The sequence below is a fragment of the Haliotis rufescens genome, unplaced genomic scaffold, assembly GCF_023055435.1.
Source record: "Haliotis rufescens isolate VD_foot unplaced genomic scaffold, xgHalRufe1.0.p SCAF_3, whole genome shotgun sequence".
Taxonomy (NCBI): Eukaryota; Metazoa; Mollusca; class Gastropoda; order Lepetellida; family Haliotidae; genus Haliotis; species Haliotis rufescens.
In genome coordinates, this window is record NW_025964001.1 from 19170189 (window position 1) to 19191930 (window position 21742).

Below are 21742 nucleotides of genomic sequence, written 5' to 3' on the forward strand. Positions count from 1 at the left end.
CCCGCCAATATGACATGTCCGGATGTTTGCAAGGCAAGAAATATTGTATGGTTTTCAAGATCTGCTCCGGAAACAAGTACTACTGTCATTTTCAGTCAAAGTCGTTGATATGGAAACTCGAAAAAAAATAAATTTCAAATCCAAAACTATCAAAAGGCACCAGTTTATTACCAGACCTATCTATGTACCACATTTGGTGAAGAAATATTGTACAGTTTTCAAGAACTGCTACGGAAAGCAGCACTACCGCCATTTTCAGTCTAAGTCAAAGTCATTGCTATGGAAACTCGAAAAACAATTTTATTAAAAATCCCAAACTATCAAAATCACCGGTTTACCCCTAGACATATCTATGTGCCAAGTTTAGTTAAGATATCTCTCATGCTTGTTGAGGCCTGCTCCAGAGACGAAACGTGACGGCCAGAAGGACAGCACCCGTTCCTATATCCTCCTTCCACTGCATTGCAGAGGATAATGAACTGAGTGTCGTCTACACTTACATGGGATGATCCAGCTGTAAGCCCCTCTGTATCAGCTTGTCCACGTTGTCACTCAGTGGCAGTGACGCACACTTCATCACCTCCAGGATTGCCTCACCTTTCTCCTACAGCAACCACATTTTGAATATCAAGGCCCTGAGCTGCTCTGTACGTTTACTGTGAGCTATTAGCCTGCTGGTCGTGCTGTTTTATCAAAACTTTGCAGTTTGTGCCAAAAATATCTACAAATTCAAACGTCTTCACTAGCATCTCTTACAATAGATTTCAACTTAACAAAATGATTACTATTAACTAAATCTTACCAGTCCAAATACATTTACTAGACTCAGGGTTTGTACCCCAATCATTTTCAAACACATTGTCTTAAGGCATCAGTTCAAAAGTTTGATGGATACAAATTTTAATTATTTAAGTTTAGGGGTGGGGGGATGGTGTTAATGGCCAGGCAAGTTTTCCCATTTATAAAATCAACTAACCTGATTTCTCAATATTGTATATAGTAACTAAACCAAGCAAATTCTGAATCTATCCATATTCATATGCTGTTAGGAACTGTCATTAAATACATCCAATCTTTCCATGAGGTAGGGTTTTGTTGGGTTTTTACCAGCACTAGTGGTAAGTCCTTCTAATGCAGTGCAAACTATAGAATGGCAGATTTGATTTCGAAAAACTCTACAAATTATTAAAAAAACACCTGGAAAATAAACTTCAGTCGATAAACCTCTGAAAAACACAATAATCCATGACAAAGGAGGCAACGATACTCAGGAATTCAACATTTTCAGAATTAACTTTTTTTGTGAGATGAGGGGGTATGTCTCAAAACTCAAGGAACTAAGTTTTTTATCTGACATCAAATTTTGAACTGGTGGCTAAAGACTATAGACTGAAATCCAACTGTGTGTTTAGCCTCACCCTCAGGCCTTTGATGAAGTCGATGACAGCGATGGCCTTGGTCTCCCAGGGGGACTCCCCTGTATAGGAGGTGATGTTGCTTGTCCGCTCCAGCAGATCCTGCCCGGACATCACAAACAGCAATATCAATAACAGTATGTGTTCAAGAGTCTGACTGTATATGACAGTTTGAAACTATAAAGGTTAAATAGTCATAACACTCACAATAACCATCATGAAAAAAGCTGCAAACAATATTGAGCAGCAGTTTCCTTACCTTGATATACTTGGAGAAGACCTGATCTTCGTTGAGCCTGTGTTCCCGCATGTAGGGTCGGATCTGTCGCTCCAGGGTCGGCACAATCAGTTCTAGGGCCACCACCTTGTCCAGCATGCGGAAAGCCACACTCTCCGTCGTCTCCTGCAAGGAAGACAACATGTAACATGTGGTGAATGTGTCCCCAGCCTGTGCTGGTCCCAAGTGGTGATGTAGTTGGTCGGGTGGTCAGACTCAGGTGGTCAGACGCACGCACACACGCACCAGTGTTTGTTCTTATGGTATTCTGTAATCAGACTTTGCATTTTGTTTCACAGGATGTGATAAGTTAATGGTAGTCCCAGTAGGTATCAAGTCAGGTTACTGGAAAACTTAAAATACATTTTGAAAAAAGATGAATCGATACATAGGTAGGCGTATCATGTATCAGATCGCTAGGTGTAAATTTGCAATGCAGTCATACATCTGTGAATCATGACATCCGTAGATCCCACACAGTCTGAGCAAAATGACACTATTGGCCATCATACTGTGACCACCGAATTCTCATTTCAGTCAGATCCTATGGGCGCTTGGCACCAACGTACAGAGCCCCCGACTGATTGGTTGACTGAAAGTTGCTGACCTTGAGAAACTCAGTAAGTCGAAGGTGACACTTGTACTTGTTGTGGAGATTACACAGATGCTTCAGGGACGTCATCATCTCCTGCAGAGGCTGCAGGGTCTTCTCACTCTTGTTTACACTCTGCAACACAGGCTGTTTGTCAGTACATGGGCATTACCTGGACATGTCTTGCTATGATTATGCATTGTTGGTCAAATCATCAGCTACACAAACAGTACAGGTATATTGTCAACAACACAACACAACACATTGTGTATATGAAGTGGCATAATGTGAGTTCCTTTAGTACCACATTAATTCTTGAGTACTGAAACAGCTAACACTACACATCACCTTCATCAAATAATCTTTCATTACCTTCCTGACGTTTTCGGATGGATTATGTGCTGACGTGGTCGTCAGTTTTAGAGCCTCACTGACACTCCTGTGTGTCTCCTGAAGGAAGCCCAGGGCGTTCTCTGGCCATGCCGTCTGAAAGATGTCGAGTACTGCCACAGTTATTACCTTGGTCCTGCTCAATGTTCTAATTCCATAACTTAAAATAGAGGAATGATATATGACTATGGCTGCAATTTCATGCTTGTCATAAGAGGTGACTAACAGGATTGGGTGGTCAGGCTTGCTGACCTAGTTGATGCAGGTCATATCACAACTGCGTAGATGCTCATGATATTAATCACTGGACTGTCTCGTACAGACTTGATTAATTACAGATAGCCATCACATAGCTGGAATATTGCTGAGTGCAGCGTTAAACAACAAACAAACAAAATACGACACTCAGTCAAGCATTAAAACATCAAAGTAAGACCTACTGGCAATGCTAGCAGAAAGGAACAGTTGAAGAGGATGGTATGTTTTTTGACACAATTGAGTTTTCCCATTTAATGTTTCAGTGTAAATTACTTGCTCAGGTGTTCATATGAGTGAGTGAGTGAGTTGGGTTTAACACCGCTTTTAACAGTTTTTCAGTCATATCACGGCGTGTCAGCTTAATTGTGGGAGGAAAGCCCGAAGTGATGCAGGTCTCAGACTTTAACCACTTCGGTGAAACCCACGAGCACGGGTATGGTGCTGACAAACCTAGAAACATAATCGGGGCGAACCAGGATTCGAACCCACAATCATAGGTTTCTGGCGTGCCCAAGGGACGCATGTCTGCACAGCGAATCGCGGCGCCTTAGACGACTGGGCCACCCGTGCCCCCGCTGTTCATATGAAGAAAGGAGGTTTCAACTATAGCGTGCTGTTTAACACTCAGCAATAATCCAGCTATATTATTGCAACCTGTCTGGTTCTGATAAACCAATGATTGATATTATGAGCACCGACCCACACAGTCGTGGTACGATGACACACAATCAACTAAGTGACCAAGCTTCATCGTACGGTAAATTTTGTCATCTCTTATTACATGCATGGGATACTGGGGAACAAGTTTAATCCTGAATCCCCAGCGTGTGGTCTGATATAGGGAAATACCACAGTGAACTAAACAGACAGAATGCTTACCTTTTCAAGGAGTTCCATGTTGAGAGCCTTTTGAATAACCCAGCTGACAATGTTGAACTGGAAATAAAAATGAAAAATGACATTAACAGTTAAAGTAGTCTAATTTAACAGTAGAGGTGAAACGATACAGAAAGGTCACAATATGATATATATCGAGATAGTTTATGTCAAATTATGTCAATATTTCAGAGCAGGTTCAAAAGGAAAAGCTAGCTGTAGACACTTGTTTCTTGTGGCTTTTTTTAAGTACTAAACATGATTACAAAACATTTTGCGATTTTTGACTGCCTCTGTGTGTGTGTGTGTGTGTGTGTGTGTGTGTGTGTGTGTGTGTGTGTGTGTGTGTGTGTGTGTGTGTGTGTGTGTGTGTGCGCGCGTGTGCGCGCGTGTGCGTGCGTGTGTGCGCGTGTGTGGCGTGTGTGTGTGTGCGTGTGTGTGTGTGTGTGCAGTAATATATTTTAGCAGCCGGTCGTCTTGTACTGATACAGAATAAAATGTACCATGTATCGTATCGGCGCATGAAAACTGCATCATTTCACCTCAACTTAACAGTGAAATAAATCCTTCTTCTCTGCAATGACAATAGCAATATGACATCATTTAAACCTTCTGAAGCCATCCCTATACATATCATAACCTTTATAATCTAGCCCCATCATTTCAAGGCAAGCCTACAACCTACATGTGCACAGGCATATTTGTACAGATGTTGATGTGAGGGTGTCATTGTGTATGTCATTGTCAGGTTACCTAACATCATTGGGGCAAAGCAAGCCGGGGACTGTACCAAATGTGGCACTAGGAGTGTCTTGTATACTGGGAGTACTGGGAGTACTTCACAACATCAGATCAAGGCAACCTTACCAATGCATGAATCAAGATCACAACTTACCAATGCATGGGGCAGCTTGGTACCAATGTGGGGTATGAGGGATGTCAGCAACCACCCCTGTATGTCTGAGGCTGTCATCCGGTCAGGGATCTCAGACAAGAAGTGGTCTATTACAGATGGGGTCAGTTTATCACCCCATTCATTCTGGAAGAAAGAATATTCCTAACAGTAAACAAAAAGACTATTTATCCTACCAAATGAGAAATATTATTCTCCTTATCTCACCTAGAGAACTATGAGTGCAGTCTCTCCTAATTGGTGTCTGTCCACACTCCATATCACCTGGTGTCTGTCCACACTCCCTGTCACCTGGTATCTGTCCATACTCCCTGTCACCTGGTGTCTTTCCATACTCCCTGTCACCTGGTGTCTGTCCACACTCCCTGTCACCTGGTGTCTGTCCACAGTCACACCCACCTGGTGTCTGTCCACAATCCCTGTCACCTGGTGTCTGTCCACAGTCACACCCACCTGGTGTCTGTCCACAGTCACACCCACCTGGTGTCTGTCCACAGTCACACCCACCTGGTATCTGTCCACACTCACTGTCACCTGGTGTCTGTCCACAGTCACACCCACCTGGTGTCTGTCCACAGTCACACCCACCTGGTGTCTGTCCACAGTCACACCTACCTGGTGTCTGTCCACACTCACTGTCACCTGGTGTCTGTCCATACTCCCTGTCACCTGGTGTCTGTCCACACTCACTGTCACCTGGTGTCTGTCCGCACTCCCTCCCACCTGGTGTCTGTCCAGTCACACCAACCTGGTGTCTGTCCACAGTCACACCCACCTGGTGTCTGTCCACACTCACTGTCACCTGGTGTCTGTCCACACTCCCACCCACCTGGTGTCTGTCCACACTCCCTGTCACCTGGTGTCTGTCCACACTCCCTCCCACCTGGTGTCTGTCCAGTCACACCAACCTGGTATCTGTCCACAGTCACACCCACCTGGTGTCTGTCCACACTCCCTGTCACCAGTCACCTGGTGTCTGTCTACAGTCACACCCACCTGGTATCTTTCGAAAGTCACACCCACCTGGTGTCTGTCCACAGTCGAACCTACCTGGTGTCTGTCCACAGTCCCACCCACCTGGTATCTGTCCACAGTCCCTCCCACCTGGTGTCTGTCCACACTCCCTTTCACCTGGTGTCTGTCCACAGTCCCACCTACCTGGTATCTGTCCACAGTCCCTCCCACCTGGTGTCTGTCCATACTCCCTGTCACCTGGTGTCTGTCCACAGTCACTTCCACCTGGTGTCTATCCACACTCCCTGTCACCGGTCACCTGGTGTCTGTCCACAGTCACGCCCACCTGGTATCTGTCCACAGTCACACCCACCTGATTTCTGTCCACACTCCCTCCCATCTGGTGTCTGTCCACAGTCACACCCACCTGGTATCTGTCCACAGTCAAACCCACCTGGTGTCTGTCCACACTCCCTCCAAACCTGGTGTCTGTCCACAGTCCCTCCTACCTGGTGTCTGTCCACACTCCCTCCCACCTGGTGTCTGTCCAGTCACACCAACCTGGTATCTGTCCACAGTCACACCCACCTGGTGTCTGTCCACACTCCCTCCAAACCTGGTGTCTGTCCACACTCCCTCCCACCTGGTGTCTGTCCAGTCACACCAACCTGGTATCTGTCCACAGTCACACCCACCTGGTGTCTGTCCACACTCCCTGTCACCAGTCACCTGGTGTCTGTCTACAGTCACACCCACCTGGTATCTTTCCACAGTCACACCCACCTGGTGTCTGTCCACAGTCCAACCTACCTGGTGTCTGTCCACAGTCCCACCCACCTGGTATCTGTCCACAGTCCCTCCCACCTGGTGTCTGTCCACACTCCCTTTCACCTGGTGTCTGTCCACAGTCCCACCTACCTGGTATCTGTCCACAGTCCCTCCCACCTGGTGTCTGTCCATACTCCCTGTCACCTGGTGTCTGTCCACACTCACTGTCACCTGGTGTCTGTCCGCACTCCCTCCCACCTGGTGTCTGTCCAGTCACACCAACCTGGTGTCTGTCCACAGTCACACCCACCTGGTGTCTGTCCACACTCACTGTCACCTGGTGTCTGTCCACACTCCCACCCACCTGGTGTCTGTCCACACTCCCTGTCACCTGGTGTCTGTCCACACTCCCTCCCACCTGGTGTCTGTCCAGTCACACCAACCTGGTATCTGTCCACAGTCACACCCACCTGGTGTCTGTCCACACTCCCTGTCACCAGTCACCTGGTGTCTGTCTACAGTCACACCCACCTGGTATCTTTCGAAAGTCACACCCACCTGGTGTCTGTCCACAGTCGAACCTACCTGGTGTCTGTCCACAGTCCCACCCACCTGGTATCTGTCCACAGTCCCTCCCACCTGGTGTCTGTCCACACTCCCTTTCACCTGGTGTCTGTCCACAGTCCCACCTACCTGGTATCTGTCCACAGTCCCTCCCACCTGGTGTCTGTCCATACTCCCTGTCACCTGGTGTCTGTCCACAGTCACTTCCACCTGGTGTCTATCCACACTCCCTGTCACCGGTCACCTGGTGTCTGTCCACAGTCACGCCCACCTGGTATCTGTCCACAGTCACACCCACCTGATTTCTGTCCACACTCCCTCCCATCTGGTGTCTGTCCACAGTCACACCCACCTGGTATCTGTCCACAGTCAAACCCACCTGGTGTCTGTCCACACTCCCTCCAAACCTGGTGTCTGTCCACAGTCCCTCCTACCTGGTGTCTGTCCACACTCCCTCCCACCTGGTGTCTGTCCAGTCACACCAACCTGGTATCTGTCCACAGTCACACCCACCTGGTGTCTGTCCACACTCCCTCCAAACCTGGTGTCTGTCCACACTCCCTCCCACCTGGTGTCTGTCCAGTCACACCAACCTGGTATCTGTCCACAGTCACACCCACCTGGTGTCTGTCCACACTCCCTGTCACCAGTCACCTGGTGTCTGTCTACAGTCACACCCACCTGGTATCTTTCCACAGTCACACCCACCTGGTGTCTGTCCACAATCCAACCTACCTGGTGTCTGTCCACAGTCCCACCCACCTGGTATCTGTCCACAGTCCCTCCCACCTGGTGTCTGTCCACACTCCCTTTCACCTGGTGTCTGTCCACAGTCCCACCTACCTGGTATCTGTCCACAGTCCCTCCCACCTGGTGTCTGTCCATACTCCCTGTCACCTGGTGTCTGTCCACAGTCACTTCCACCTGGTGTCTGTCCACACTCCCTGTCACCGGTCACCTGGTGTCTGTCCACAGTCACACCCACCTGGTATCTGTCCACAGTCACACCCACCTGATTTCTGTCCACACTCCCTCCCATCTGGTGTCTGTCCACAGTCACACCCACATGGTATCTGTCCACAGTCACACCCACCTTGTGTCTGTCCACACTCCCTGTCACCTGGTGTCTGTCCACAGTCCCTCCTACCTGGTGTCTGTCCACACTCCCTCCCACCTGGTGTCTGTCCAGTCACACCAACCTGGTGTCTGTCCACAGTCCCTCCCACCTGGTGTCTGTCCACAGTCACACCAACCTGGTGTCTGTCCACAGTCACACCCACCAGGGTGTCTGTCCACAGTCACACCCACCTGGTGTCTGTCCACAGTCCCACCCACCTGGTATCTGTCCACAGTCCCTCCCACCTGGTGTCTGTCCACACTCCCTCCCACCTGGTGTCTGTCCACAGTCCCACCTACCTGGTATCTGTCCACAGTCCCTCCCACCTGGTGTCTGTCCATACTCCCTGTCACCTGGTGTCTGTCCACAGTCACTTCCACCTGGTGTCTGTCCACACTCCCTGTCACCGGTCACCTGGTGTCTGTCCACAGTCACACCAACCTGGTATCTGTCCACAGTCACACCCACCTGATTTCTGTCCACACTCCCTCCCATCTGGTGTCTGTCCACAGTCACACCCACATGGTATCTGTCCACAGTCAAACCCACCTGGTGTCTGTCCACACTCCCTGGCACCTGGTGTCTGTCCACAGTCCCTCCTACCTGGTGTCTGTCCACACTCCCTCCCACCTGGTGTCTGTCCAGTCACACCAACCTGGTATCTGTCCACAGTCACACCCACCTGGTGTCTGTCCACACTCCCTCCAAACCTGGTGTCTGTCCACACTCCCTCCCACCTGGTGTCTGTCCAGTCACACCAACCTGGTATCTGTCCACAGTCACACCCACCTGGTGTCTGTCCACACTCCCTGTCACCAGTCACCTGGTGTCTGTCTACAGTCACACCCACCTGGTATCTTTCCACAGTCACACCCACCTGGTGTCTGTCCACAGTCCAACCTACCTGGTGTCTATCCACAGTCCCTCCCACCTGGTATCTGTCCACAGTCCCTCCCACCTGGTGTCTGTCCACAGTCCCACCTACCTGGTATCTGTCCACAGTCCCTCCCACCTGGTGTCTGTCCATACTCCCTGTCACCTGGTGTCTGTCCACAGTCACTTCCACCTGGTGTCTGTCCACACTCCCTGTCACCGGTCACCTGGTGTCTGTCCACAGTCACACCCACCTGGTATCTGTCCACAGTCACACCCACCTGGTATCTGTCCACACTCCCTCCCACCTGGTGTCTGTCCACACTCCCTGTCACCTGGTGTCTGTCCACAGTCCCTCCTACCTGGTGTCTGTCCACACTCCCTCCCACCTGGTGTCTGTCCAGTCACACCAACCTGGTGTCTGTCCACAGTCCCTCCCACCTGGTGTCTGTCCACGGTCACACCAACATGGTGTCTGTCCACAGTCACACCCACCTGGTGTCTGTCCACACTCCCTCCCACCTGGTGTCTGTCCACAGTCCCTCCCACCCGGTGTCTGTCCACAGTCACACCAACCTGGTATCTGTCCACAGTCACACCAACCTGGTATCTGTCCACAGTCCCACCCACCTGGTATCTGTCCACAGTCCCACCCACCTGGTGTCTGTCCACAGTCACACCCACCTGGTATCTGTCCACACTCCCTCCCATCTGGTGTCTGTCCACACTCCCTACCACCTGGTGTCTGTCCACAGTCACACCCACCTGGTATCTGTCCACACTCCCTGTCACCTGGTGTCTGTCCACACTCCCTTTCACCTGGTGTCCGTCCACAGTCACACCCACCTGGTATCTGTCCACAGTCCCTCCCACCTGGTGTTTGTCCACACTCCCTGTCACCAGTCACCTGGTGTCTGTCCACAGTCACACCCACCTGGTATCTGTCCATACTCCCTCCCACCTGGTGTTTGTCCACACTCCCTGTCACCTGGTGTCTGTCCACAGTCCCTCCCATCTGGTGTCTGTCCACACTCCCTCCCACCTGGTGTCTGTCTACAGTCCCTCCCACCTGGTGTCTGTCCACAGTCACACCCACCTGGTATCTGTCCACCGTCCCTCCCACCTGGTGTCTGTCCACACTCCCTGTCACCTGGTGTCTGTCCACAGTCACACCCACCTGGTGTCTGTCCACACTCCCTGTCACCTGGTGTCTGTCCACAGTCCCTCCTACCTGGTGTCTGTCCACACTCCCTCCCACCTGGTGTCTGTCCAGTCACACCCACCTGGTGTTTGTCCACACTCCCTGTCACCAGTCACCTGGTGTCTGTCCACAGTCACACCCACCTGGTGTCTGTCACAGTCCCACCCACCTGGTGTCTGTCGACATTCACACCTACCTGGTGTCTGTCCACAGTCACACCCACCTGGTGTCTGTCACAGTCCCACCCACCTGGTGTCTGTCCACAGTCACACCTACCTGGTGTCTGTCACAGTCCCACCTACCTGGTGTCTGTCACAGTCCCACCTACCTGGTGTCTGTCACACTCCCTCCCACCTGGTATCTGTCCACACTCCCTCCCATCTGGTGTCTGTCCACACTCCCTACCACCTGGTGTCTGTCCACAGTCACACCCACCTGGTATCTGTCCACAGTCAAACCCACCTGGTGTCTGTCCACACTCCCTGGCACCTGGTGTCTGTCCACAGTCCCTCCTACCTGGTGTCTGTCCACACTCCCTCCCACCTGGTGTCTGTCCAGTCACACCAACCTGGTATCTGTCCACAGTCACACCCACCTGGTGTCTGTCCACACTCCCTCCAAACCTGGTGTCTGTCCACACTCCCTCCCACCTGGTGCCTGTCCAGTCACACCAACCTGGTATCTGTCCACAGTCACACCCACCTGGTGTCTGTCCACACTCCCTGTCACCAGTCACCTGGTGTCTGTCTACAGTCACACCCACCTGGTATCTTTCCACAGTCACACCCACCTGGTGTCTGTCCACAGTCCAACCTACCTGGTGTCTGTCCACAGTCCCACCCACCTGGTATCTGTCCACAGTCCCTCCCACCTGGTGTCTGTCCACAGTCCCACCTACCTGGTATCTGTCCACAGTCCCTCCCACCTGGTGTCTGTCCATACTCCCTGTCACCTGGTGTCTGTCCACAGTCACTTCCACCTGGTGTCTGTCCACACTCCCTGTCACCGGTCACCTGGTGTCTGTCCACAGTCACACCCAGCTGGTATCTGTCCACAGTCACACCCACCTGGTATCTGTCCACACTCCCTCCCACCTGGTGTCTGTCCACACTCCCTGTCACCTGGTGTCTGTCCACAGTCCCTCCTACCTGGTGTCTGTCCACACTCCCTCCCACCTGGTGTCTGTCCAGTCACACCAACCTGGTGTCTGTCCACAGTCCCTCCCACCTGGTGTCTGTCCACGGTCACACCAACATGGTGTCTGTCCACAGTCACACCCACCTGGTGTCTGTCCACAGTCACACCCACCTGGTGTCTGTCCACACTCCCTCCCGTCTGGTGTCTGTCCACACTCCCTCCCACCTGGTGTCTGTCCACAGTCACACCCACCTGGTGTCTGTCCACACTCCCTCCCACCTGGTGTCTGTCCACAGTCCCTCCCACCCGGTGTCTGTCCACAGTCACACCAACCTGGTATCTGTCCACAGTCACACCAACCTGGTATCTGTCCACAGTCCCTCCCACCTGGTATCTGTCCACAGTCCCACCCACCTGGTGTCTGTCCACAGTCACACCCACCTGGTGTCTGTCCACACTCCCACCCACCTGGTATCTGTCCACAGTCCCTCCTACCTGGTATCTGTCCACACTCCCTCCCACCTGGTGTCTGTCCACACTCCCTACCACCTGGTGTCTGTCCACAGTCACACCCACCTGGTATCTGTCCACACTCCCTGTCACCTGGTGTCTGTCCACACTCCCTTTCACCTGGTGTCCGTCCACAGTCACACCCACCTGGTATCTGTCCACAGTCCCTCCCACCTGGTGTTTGTCCACACTCCCTGTCACCAGTCACCTGGTGTCTGTCCACAGTCACACCCACCTGGTATCTGTCCATACTCCCTCCCACCTGGTGTTTGTCCACACTCCCTGTCACCTGGTGTCTGTCCACAGTCCCTCCCATCTGGTGTCTGTCCACACTCCTTCCCACCTGGTGTCTGTCTACAGTCCCTCCCACCTGGTGTCTGTCCACAGTCACACCCACCTGGTATCTGTCCACCGTCCCTCCCACCTGGTGTCTGTCCACACTCCCTGTCACCTGGTGTCTGTCCACAGTCACACCCACCTGGTGTCTGTCCACACTCCCTGTCACCTGGTGTCTGTCCACAGTCCCTCCTACCTGGTGTCTGTCCACACTCCCTCCCACCTGGTGTCTGTCCAGTCACACCCACCTGGTGTTTGTCCACACTCCCTGTCACCAGTCACCTGGTGTCTGTCCACAGTCACACCCACCTGGTGTCTGTCACAGTCCCACCCACCTGGTGTCTGTCGACATTCACACCTACCTGGTGTCTGTCCACAGTCACACCTACCTGGTGTCTGTCACAGTCCCACCCACCTGGTGTCTGTCCACAGTCACACCTACCTGGTGTCTGTCACAGTCCCACCTACCTGGTGTCTGTCACAGTCCCACCTACCTGGTGTCTGTCACACTCCCTCCCACCTGGTATCTGTCCACACTCCCTCCCATCTGGTGTCTGTCCACACTCCCTACCACCTGGTGTCTGTCCACAGTCACACCCACCTGGTATCTGTCCACACTCCCTGTCACCTGGTGTCTGTCCACACTCCCTTTCACCTGGTGTCCGTCCACAGTCACACCCACCTGGTATCTGTCCACAGTCCCTCCCACCTGGTGTTTGTCCACACTCCCTGTCACCAGTCACCTGGTGTCTGTCCACAGTCACACCCACCTGGTATCTGTCCATACTCCCTCCCACCTGGTGTTTGTCCACACTCCCTGTCACCTGGTGTCTGTCCACAGTCCCTCCCACCTGGTGTCTGTCCACACTCCCTCCCACCTGGTGTCTGTCTACAGTCCCTCCCACCTGGTGTCTGTCCACAGTCACACCCACCTGGTGTCTGTCACAGTCCCACCCACCTGGTGTCTGTCACAGTCTCACCCACCTGGTGTCTGTCCACAGTCACACCTACCTGGTGTCTGTCCACAGTCACACCCACCTGGTGTCTGTCCAGTCACACCCACCTGGTGTCTGTCCACAGTCACACCCACCTGGTATCTGTCCACACTCCCTGTCACCTGGTGTCTGTCTACACTCCCTTTCACCTGGTGTCTGTCCACAGTCCCACCCACCTGGTATCTGTCCACACTCCCTGTCACCTGGTGTCTGTCTACACTCCCTTTCACCTGGTGTCTGTCCACAGTCACACCCACCTGGTGTCTGTCCACGCTCCCTCCCACCTGGTGTCTGTCCACAGTCACACCCACCTGGTGTCTGTCCACACTCCCTCCCACCTGGGGTCTGTCCACAGTCACACCCACCTGGTATCTGTCCACAGTCACACCCACCTGGTGTCTGTCACTCCCTGTCACCTGGTGTCTGTCCACACTCCCTCCCACCTGGTGTCTGTCCACACTCCCTCCCACCTGGTATCTGTCCACACTCCCTCCCACCTGGGGTCTGTCCACAGTCACACCCACCTGGTATCTGTCCACAGTCACACCCACCTGGTGTCTGTCCACACTCCCTGTCACCTGGTGTCTGTCCACAGTCACACCCACCTGGTGTCTGTCCACAGTCCCACCTACCTGGTGTCTGTCCACAGTCCCACCTACCTGGTGTCTGTCCACAGTCCCACCCACCTGGTTTCTGTCACAGTCACATCCACCTGGTGTCTGTCACAGTCACATCCACCTGGTATCTGTCCACAGTCCCTCCCACCTGGTGTCTGATACAGTCGCACCCACCTGGTATCTGTCCACACTCCCTGTCACCTGGTGTCTGTCCACAGTCACACCCACCTGGTGTCTGTCCACAGTCCCACCTACCTGGTGTCTGTCCACAGTCCCTCCCACCTGGTGTCTGTCCACAGTCCCACCTACCTGGTGTCTGTCCACAGTCACACCCACCTGGTGTCTGTCACAGTCCCACCCACCTGGTGTCTGTCAGTCCCACCTACCTGGTGTCTGTCCACAGTCACACCCACCTGGTGTCTGTCCACAGTCCCACCCACCTGGTGTCTGTCACAGTCCCACCCACCTGGTGTCTGTCCACAGTCCCACCTACCTGGTGTCTGTCACAGTCCCACCCACCTGGTGTCTGTCCACAGTCACACCAACCTGGTGTCTGTCACAGTCCCACCCACCTGGTGTCTGTCACAGTCCCACCCACCTGGTGTCTGTCCACAGTCCCACCTACCTGGTGTCTGTCACAGTCCCACCCACCTGGTGTCTGTCCACAGTCACACCAACCTGGTGTCTGTCACAGTCCCACCCACCTGGTGTCTGTCCAGTCACACCCACCTGGTATCTGTCCACAGTCCCTCCCACCTGGTGTCTGTCCACACTCCCTCCCACCTGGTGTCTGTCCACAGTCACACCCACCTGGTATCTGTCCACACTCCCTGTCACCTGGTGTCTGTCTACACTCCCTTTCACCTGGTGTCTGTCCACAGTCCCACCCACCTGGTATCTGTCCACACTCCCTGTCACCTGGTGTCTGTCTACACTCCCTTTCACCTGGTGTCTGTCCACAGTCACACCCACCTGGTGTCTGTCCACACTCCCTCCCACCTGGGGTCTGTCCACAGTCACACCCACCTGGTGTCTGTCCACACTCCCTCCCACCTGGGGTCTGTCCACAGTCACACCCACCTGGTATCTGTCCACAGTCACACCCACCTGGTGTCTGTCCACACTCCCTGTCACCTGGTGTCTGTCCACACTCCCTCCCACCTGGTGTCTGTCCACAGTCCCACCCACCTGGTATCTGTCCACACTCCCTCCCACCTGGGGTCTGTCCACAGTCACACCCACCTGGTATCTGTCCACAGTCACACCCACCTGGTGTCTGTCCACAGTCCCACCTACCTGGTGTCTGTCCACAGTCCCACCCACCTGGTTTCTGTCACAGTCACATCCACCTGGTGTCTGTCACAGTCACATCCACCTGGTATCTGTCCACAGTCCCTCCCACCTGGTGTCTGATACAGTCGCACCCACCTGGTATCTGTCCACACTCCCTGTCACCTGGTGTCTGTCCACAGTCACACCCACCTGGTGTCTGTCCACAGTCCCACCTACCTGGTGTCTGTCCACAGTCCCTCCCACCTGGTGTCTGTCCACAGTCCCACCTACCTGGTGTCTGTCCACAGTCACACCCACCTGGTGTCTGTCCACAGTCCCACCTACCTGGTGTCTGTCACAGTCCCACCCACCTGGTGTCTGTCACAGTCACACCCACCTGGTATCTGTCCACACTCCCTGTCACCTGGTGTCTGTCCACAGTCACACCCACCTGGTGTCTGTCCACAGTCCCACCTACCTGGTGTCTGTCCACAGTCCCTCCAACCTGGTATCTGTCCACAGTCCCTCCCACCTGGTGTCTGTCCACCGTCCCTCCCACCTGGTGTCTGTCCACACTCCCTGTCACCTGGTGTCTGTCCACACTCCCTCCAATCTGGTGTCTGTCCACAGTCCCATCCACCTGGTGTCTGTCCTTACTCCCTGTCACCTGGTGTCTGTCCACAGTCCCTCCCACCTGGTATCTGTCCACAGTCCCTCCCACCTGGTGTCTGTCCACACTCCCTGTCACCTGGTGTCTGTCCACAGTCCCTTCTACCTGGTGTCTGTCCACAGTCCCTCCCACCTGGTGTCTGTCTACAGTCCCTCCTACCTGGTGTCTGGTCCACAGTGTGAATGCCATGTGTGAGTTGCCGTCCCGCATTGATCTCAGACATTCCTTCAGGGTGTCCATCCTAGAGAAGTATTCCCAGGTATCGGCTCTGTAACTATGGTAACACAATCAGTGAGTGAATGTTGTTTTACACCACAGTCAGAAATAGTCCAGCTATTACCATGCCAGCATGTACATAAGGTTAAAAGAAAATAGTCTTGGTTCTCAGGCATCATAAAGTTCACCACACGTTTCATATTTATTTCCATTTAAAAATTTAAAAAATATCCTTAAATATTCCAGCCAAATACTGTATTCCAGTAATTTAATCATCAAGGAATACTTTTATGTCCGGAGGACCTTTCCCAGGTTGATAGTATCTGGTTACACAACTGTTTTTTTGGTAACATACTAGTTTGAACAAAAAAAAACACCGCCCACCCGCACTATATTTTCAAAAGCAATTGCCTGAGAACCAATTCTTTTCTCTTTTTAAGCCTCAGCTATTGAGGACCAAGTAAATCAGTGCTTGAGAACAAGCCCAACGATCCACTCCATCACGGCACAATGAAACAGCTTGGTCTCACATTGTGTGTCTTTGTGGTTTTGTTCTTTTATGCAGCACACAGCCATATTCCAGATATATGATGGCCTGTAAGCACTTGAGTCTGGACCAGACAATCAAGAGATTGATATCACAAGCAATTACCAAGTCTGACCACCCAATTAAGAGCAGCAAGTGCCTGTTACCACGGTTACCTGTGTTTATTTGATCCATAAATATATCTGTAGGTAATGAGACGCCCCTCAGTGCTCAGTAACTGGAAAAAAGGGAAAGGGTGGATATAGAAACATGTCTATTGTCATCAATAATGGCTAAATCATACCTCTAGAGAGTAAATGTTGTTTTACACTAGTCAGCAGTCTTCTGGCTGGTTAGTAGCGTCAGCAACTATACAGGGCTAGATGACATAGGGCAGTCACGTAGGGCTGGGACGAGTCCAAATTTACAACCCGGGTACCCACACCCCTATTACCCGACCCTACCCGGGTACCCACTGTTGGTTTCAAAATATAGGTACAAAATGTCCGATTGGGAATAGTTTTACAGTAGCCTCAGCAAAATGTATTTAGATGCATGTATAAAACGATCTGCTCATGCATATACACTGAAGTTGACTGAAGTTTTATCTTTATTCAAACATATATAAGTCAAAATGAATGCGATCATAGTCATGAAGAAATGCGAACATAAGTGATTTGTGTAGTTAAGGTGAACTTTTGTCATGAAAAATATATCACATGACTAACCACGGGTCTGGGTAGTCCTTTGGGTACCCTGGTCCTACTCAGTACCCATCCAGCCCAAGTACCCGAGGTACCCATCCCAGCCCTACAGTGACGCCATACATTGTATTAAACCATCAGATCCTGATTGGTCAGCTCTTATAACAAGCTTGGGAACAATACAGACTCCCCACGAGGGAGACAGGCATGGGGTAGTGGGAACTTATTCTGGAACAGATTCCCCACGAGGGAGACAGGCATGGGGTAGTGGGGACTTATTCTGGAACAGACTGCCCATGAGGGAGACAAGTATGGGGTAGTGGGGACTTATTCTAGAACGAGGGAGACATGTATGGGGTAGTGGGGACTTATTCTGGAACAGACTCCCACGAGGGAGACAAGTATGGGGTAGTGGGGACTTATTCTGGAACAGACTCCCACGAGGGAGACAAGCATGGGGTAGTGGGGACCTATTCTGGAACAGACTCCCACGAGGGAGACAAGTATGGGGTAGTGGGGACCTATTCTCGAACAGACTCCCCACGAGGGAGACAAGTATGGGGTAGTGGGGACTTATTCTGGAACAGACTCCCACGAGGGAGACAGGCATGGGGTAGTGGGGACTTATATTGGAACAGACTCCCACGAGGGAGACAAGTATGGGGTAGTGGGGACCTATTCTCGAACAGACTCCCCACGAGGGAGACAAGTATGGGGTAGTGGGGACCTATTCTGGAACAGACTCCCCACGAGGGAGACAAGCATGGGGTAGTGGGGACTTATTCTTGAACTTTCTCCCCATGAGGGAGACAAGCATGGGGTAGTGGGGACTTATTCTCGAACAGACACCCCACGAGGGAGACAAGTATGGGGTAGTGGGGACCTATTCTTGAACTTTCTCCCCATGAGGGAGACAAGCATGGGGTAGTGGGGACTTATTCTGGAACAGACACCCCACGAGGGAGACAAGCATGGGGTAGTGGGGACTTATTCTTGAACTTTCTCCCCATGAGGGAGACAAGCATGGGATAGTGGGGACTTATTCTGGAACAGTCTCCCCACGAGGGAGACAAGCATGGGGTAGTGGGGGCTAATTCTTGAACTTTCTCCCCATGAGGGAGACAAGCATGGGGTAGTGGGGGCTAATTCTGGAACAATCTCCCCACGAGGGAGACAAGCATGGGATAGTGGGGGCCTATTCTGGAACAGTCTCCCCACGAGGGAGACAAGCATGGGATAGTGGGGACTTATTCTTGAACTTTCTCCCCATGAGGGAGACAAGCATGGGGTAGTGGGGGCTAATTCTGGAACAATCTCCCCACGAGGGAGACAAGCATGGGGTAGTGGGGGCCTATTCTGGAACAGACTGCCCCTTTGGGATACAAACGTGGGGTACTAGGGATCTATTCTGACTTGAGACTAACCTTTGTCATCAGTGCTTCATCTGGGGTGGCGGATTTCTGCAGCTGTAAAAATATATTGACTGGTTTGATAGAAAACAATGACATAAGCTGTGTCACATTCACAGACTTGAACCTAACTCATCACAAAGAATGGTGGTGATGTACAGGCCATAAAACATGTAAACAACCCTTGAGTGAGTTGATGTGTTTTTTCACCAGTCACCAATATCCCAGGTGGTCTGTAAATAATCAGGCCAGGCAAACAAATGACATTTAGGCAAAGTGGCCACCCAATCCTTACTTTAGAGTGAGTGAGTGAATGTGGTGTTTTGAACAGCATTTCAGTTATGCCATGGCATGTCAGCTAATTGTGGTAGGAATGCTTGAAGTGATGCAGAACCTGGATGTTTACCACTTTGGTGAAACCCACAAGCATGGGTGCTGACAAAAAAAGGATCAAAATAAGAGTGAGTGAGTGAGTGAGTGGGTTGGGTTTAACGTCGCTTTTAACAGTATTCCAGTTATATCATGGCGTGCAGCTTAATGTGGGAGGAAAGCCCGAAGTGATACAGGTCTCAGACTTTAACCACTTTGGTGAAACCCACGAGCACGGGTATGGTGCTGACAAACCTAGAAATATAATCGGGGCGAACCAGGATTCGAACCCACAATCATAGGTTTCTGGCGTGCCCAAGGGACACAACTCTGCACAGCGCATCGCAGCGCCTTAGACGACTGGGCCACCCGTGCCCCCCCCCAAAAATAAGAACAAATCCAGGATTTTGGAATAATCATAGGATTCTGGCACCCCCAAGGGATGTGACTCATGGGTACCAACACCCCTTCCCGCACCATTTTAGAAAGTCCTGCGACAAAGAACAACTTGACAAAAGTAGCGTGTATGTATTTCAGAATTGTCGTTATGTTAACATAGCTGTATCATGCCTCACCCTGGTCTTACAGAAAACAAGGAGTTTCCAAGTCTCGTCAAACGATGGTAACGCCGCCCTCATACACTTCTCTGCTATGTCAGCATCGTCCTGCACAACATCAGAAGCATTCAATCAGCTGATGGTTTGCTACTTGGATGATAGTCTACACCACAAAGAATGGATAAATCCATAATTTATACACATTTTGTCATTAAATAAAGGAGAAGATGACAAGGTTGTCAAATGCTCTTCTCTTTTGGATGTTAATAATGTCAAGCTTGCAACATATCCTATAACATTTGTCTAAAAGATTAAAAGATTTTCGGGACAAACAGAATAGTGAATTTCACTATCAGGTCCCTCAAAATTATTTCTGTATTAAAACTTAATGTGACGCTTTGAAATGTTTTCTGATATGTTGGTCAATAATAACATTAAGATACTGAAAAAAATGGGGCTAACTCTGCTGACAGCTTTTTCTCTTCAGCTCTACACTTTAATCATCTTAATAGCTCAGCACTGATACAGCAATCGCTGCACTGACTAGCAAATGCTGCACTTTAACATACCACCAAAACTGTCAAATTATAAAACCATTTTGTACATATGTTACAAAAAAAAAGACAACTGATGAGGGATTTTTATCAAAATTATTTTGTTTTATTGTCTTCCGCCTACCCATTACCGCAGAAACTGAGATGGAGATGAGAAACACAGAGAAACACATGGAAAAGTATGGATGTCCAACCTTGATGTTGTGTAAGCAGTCCCAGAGTTGGGTGAGAAGGTCAGCTACCATGTCCGAATCACACTTGTGGACATTCCAGGGAGACAACTGGTCAAGAATGTAGCTCAGTTTCACCTTGTAGACAAGCTGAAATAGCAGTATCTACGTGTATATGATTATCCTACACAACACATTACCTATGTGGGATACACTTCACATCGTGTAGACAAGCTGAAATGGCAGTATCTGTATGATTATCCTACACAACACATTACCTATGTGGGAATACACTACACACTTTGAAGACAAGATGAAATAGCAGTATCTATACGGTTGTCATGGTTTTGCTCTTTGGCCTTCACTGTAACCTTGATAGGCTTGTTTCAGTAACCATGGTAACAGGGAAATGTTCAACAACTACAAGACATTTTGTTTGTTTTGTACGGAAATGACAGAACATATGACATCAAGACAATGAAAAGAAATCTGACAGTGTTCAGTTGAGGACTAAGGGGAAACATTTTTAAAAATGGGTTTAAATTTTTTGAATTTAGACTTTATTCTTTGTGTCAAAGCTTTAAACCTATATCAGGAAATAATTATACTAATATTCTATACTGTAATTATAGCTTGTTACACTAAACTTGATAAGTGAAATTGGCGAGTGAGTGAGTGAGTGAGTGAGTGATCGAGTGATCGAGTGAGTGAGTGAGTGAGTGAGTGAGTGAGTCAGTTAGTGAGTTGGGCTTAACACAGCCTTAAACAATATTTCAGTAATATCACAGCGCCAGTTGTGGTTCAGCATGTCCAGAACTATTATAGAGAGAGAAACTGAATTAGCACGAACCTCTGTGTCTAGATTAAACATCCGAGCAAACTTCTCAGCTTCCTCAAACCGCTGTTTGTGCAGAATCCTGTACAGCCTGGAAACAAATATTCCACATCTTAGTAAGAAAACACACATGACAGGTTTATTGGAGAGTCTACTACTATTCCACATCTTAGTAAGAAAACACATGAATAGTTACTTGACAGGTTTATTGGAGAGTCTACTACTATTCCACATCTTAGTAAGAAAACACATGAATAGTTACTTGACAGGTTTATTGGAGAGTCTACTACTATTCCACATCTTAGTAAGAAAACACATGAATAGTTACTTGACAGGTTTATTGGAGAGTCTACTAGTATTGTGGATTTTGTTGAGAACGTCCTCTCCAGGCATATGCTGATTTGGTACGATGGACAAGAAACATCTCCGCAACTTATCAACTCTCAGTGCAAAAACTAGAGCGAGAGGGGGCAAGTAGAGAAACCTTGAGATGCTAAAAATTGTTTATTTGGTATAAAGGACTTATGAAGTCATAACATGATTATGTTAACGTCATTTAACATCGCAACCAGCAATATTCCAGATGTATGAAGGAGGCAATTAAATAATCAAGTCTGGACCAGACAATCCAGTGATTGACATCATGAGCATCGATCTTTGCATTTGA

At 50.5% G+C, this 21742-nt stretch overlaps 1 protein-coding gene across 1 annotated transcript in view; it reads right to left on the reverse strand.

Moving 5' to 3' along the window:
- LOC124137047 (kinetochore-associated protein 1-like) overlaps positions 1–21742 on the reverse strand; it is an 81631-nt gene that overhangs the window by 40796 nt on the left and 19093 nt on the right. Inside the window, exons 14-26 of the mRNA XM_048403874.1 lie at positions 21091–21166; positions 20265–20390; positions 19535–19624; positions 18606–18647; positions 16654–16715; positions 15895–16009; positions 4704–4847; positions 3812–3868; positions 2657–2770; positions 2300–2419; positions 1675–1818; positions 1419–1517; positions 501–604 (exon numbers count right to left, since the gene is read on the reverse strand). Coding sequence (XP_048259831.1) covers positions 501–604; positions 1419–1517; positions 1675–1818; positions 2300–2419; positions 2657–2770; positions 3812–3868; positions 4704–4847; positions 15895–16009; positions 16654–16715; positions 18606–18647; positions 19535–19624; positions 20265–20390; positions 21091–21166 — 1293 coding nt within the window. The remainder of the gene's footprint in view (positions 1–500; positions 605–1418; positions 1518–1674; positions 1819–2299; positions 2420–2656; positions 2771–3811; positions 3869–4703; positions 4848–15894; positions 16010–16653; positions 16716–18605; positions 18648–19534; positions 19625–20264; positions 20391–21090; positions 21167–21742) is intronic.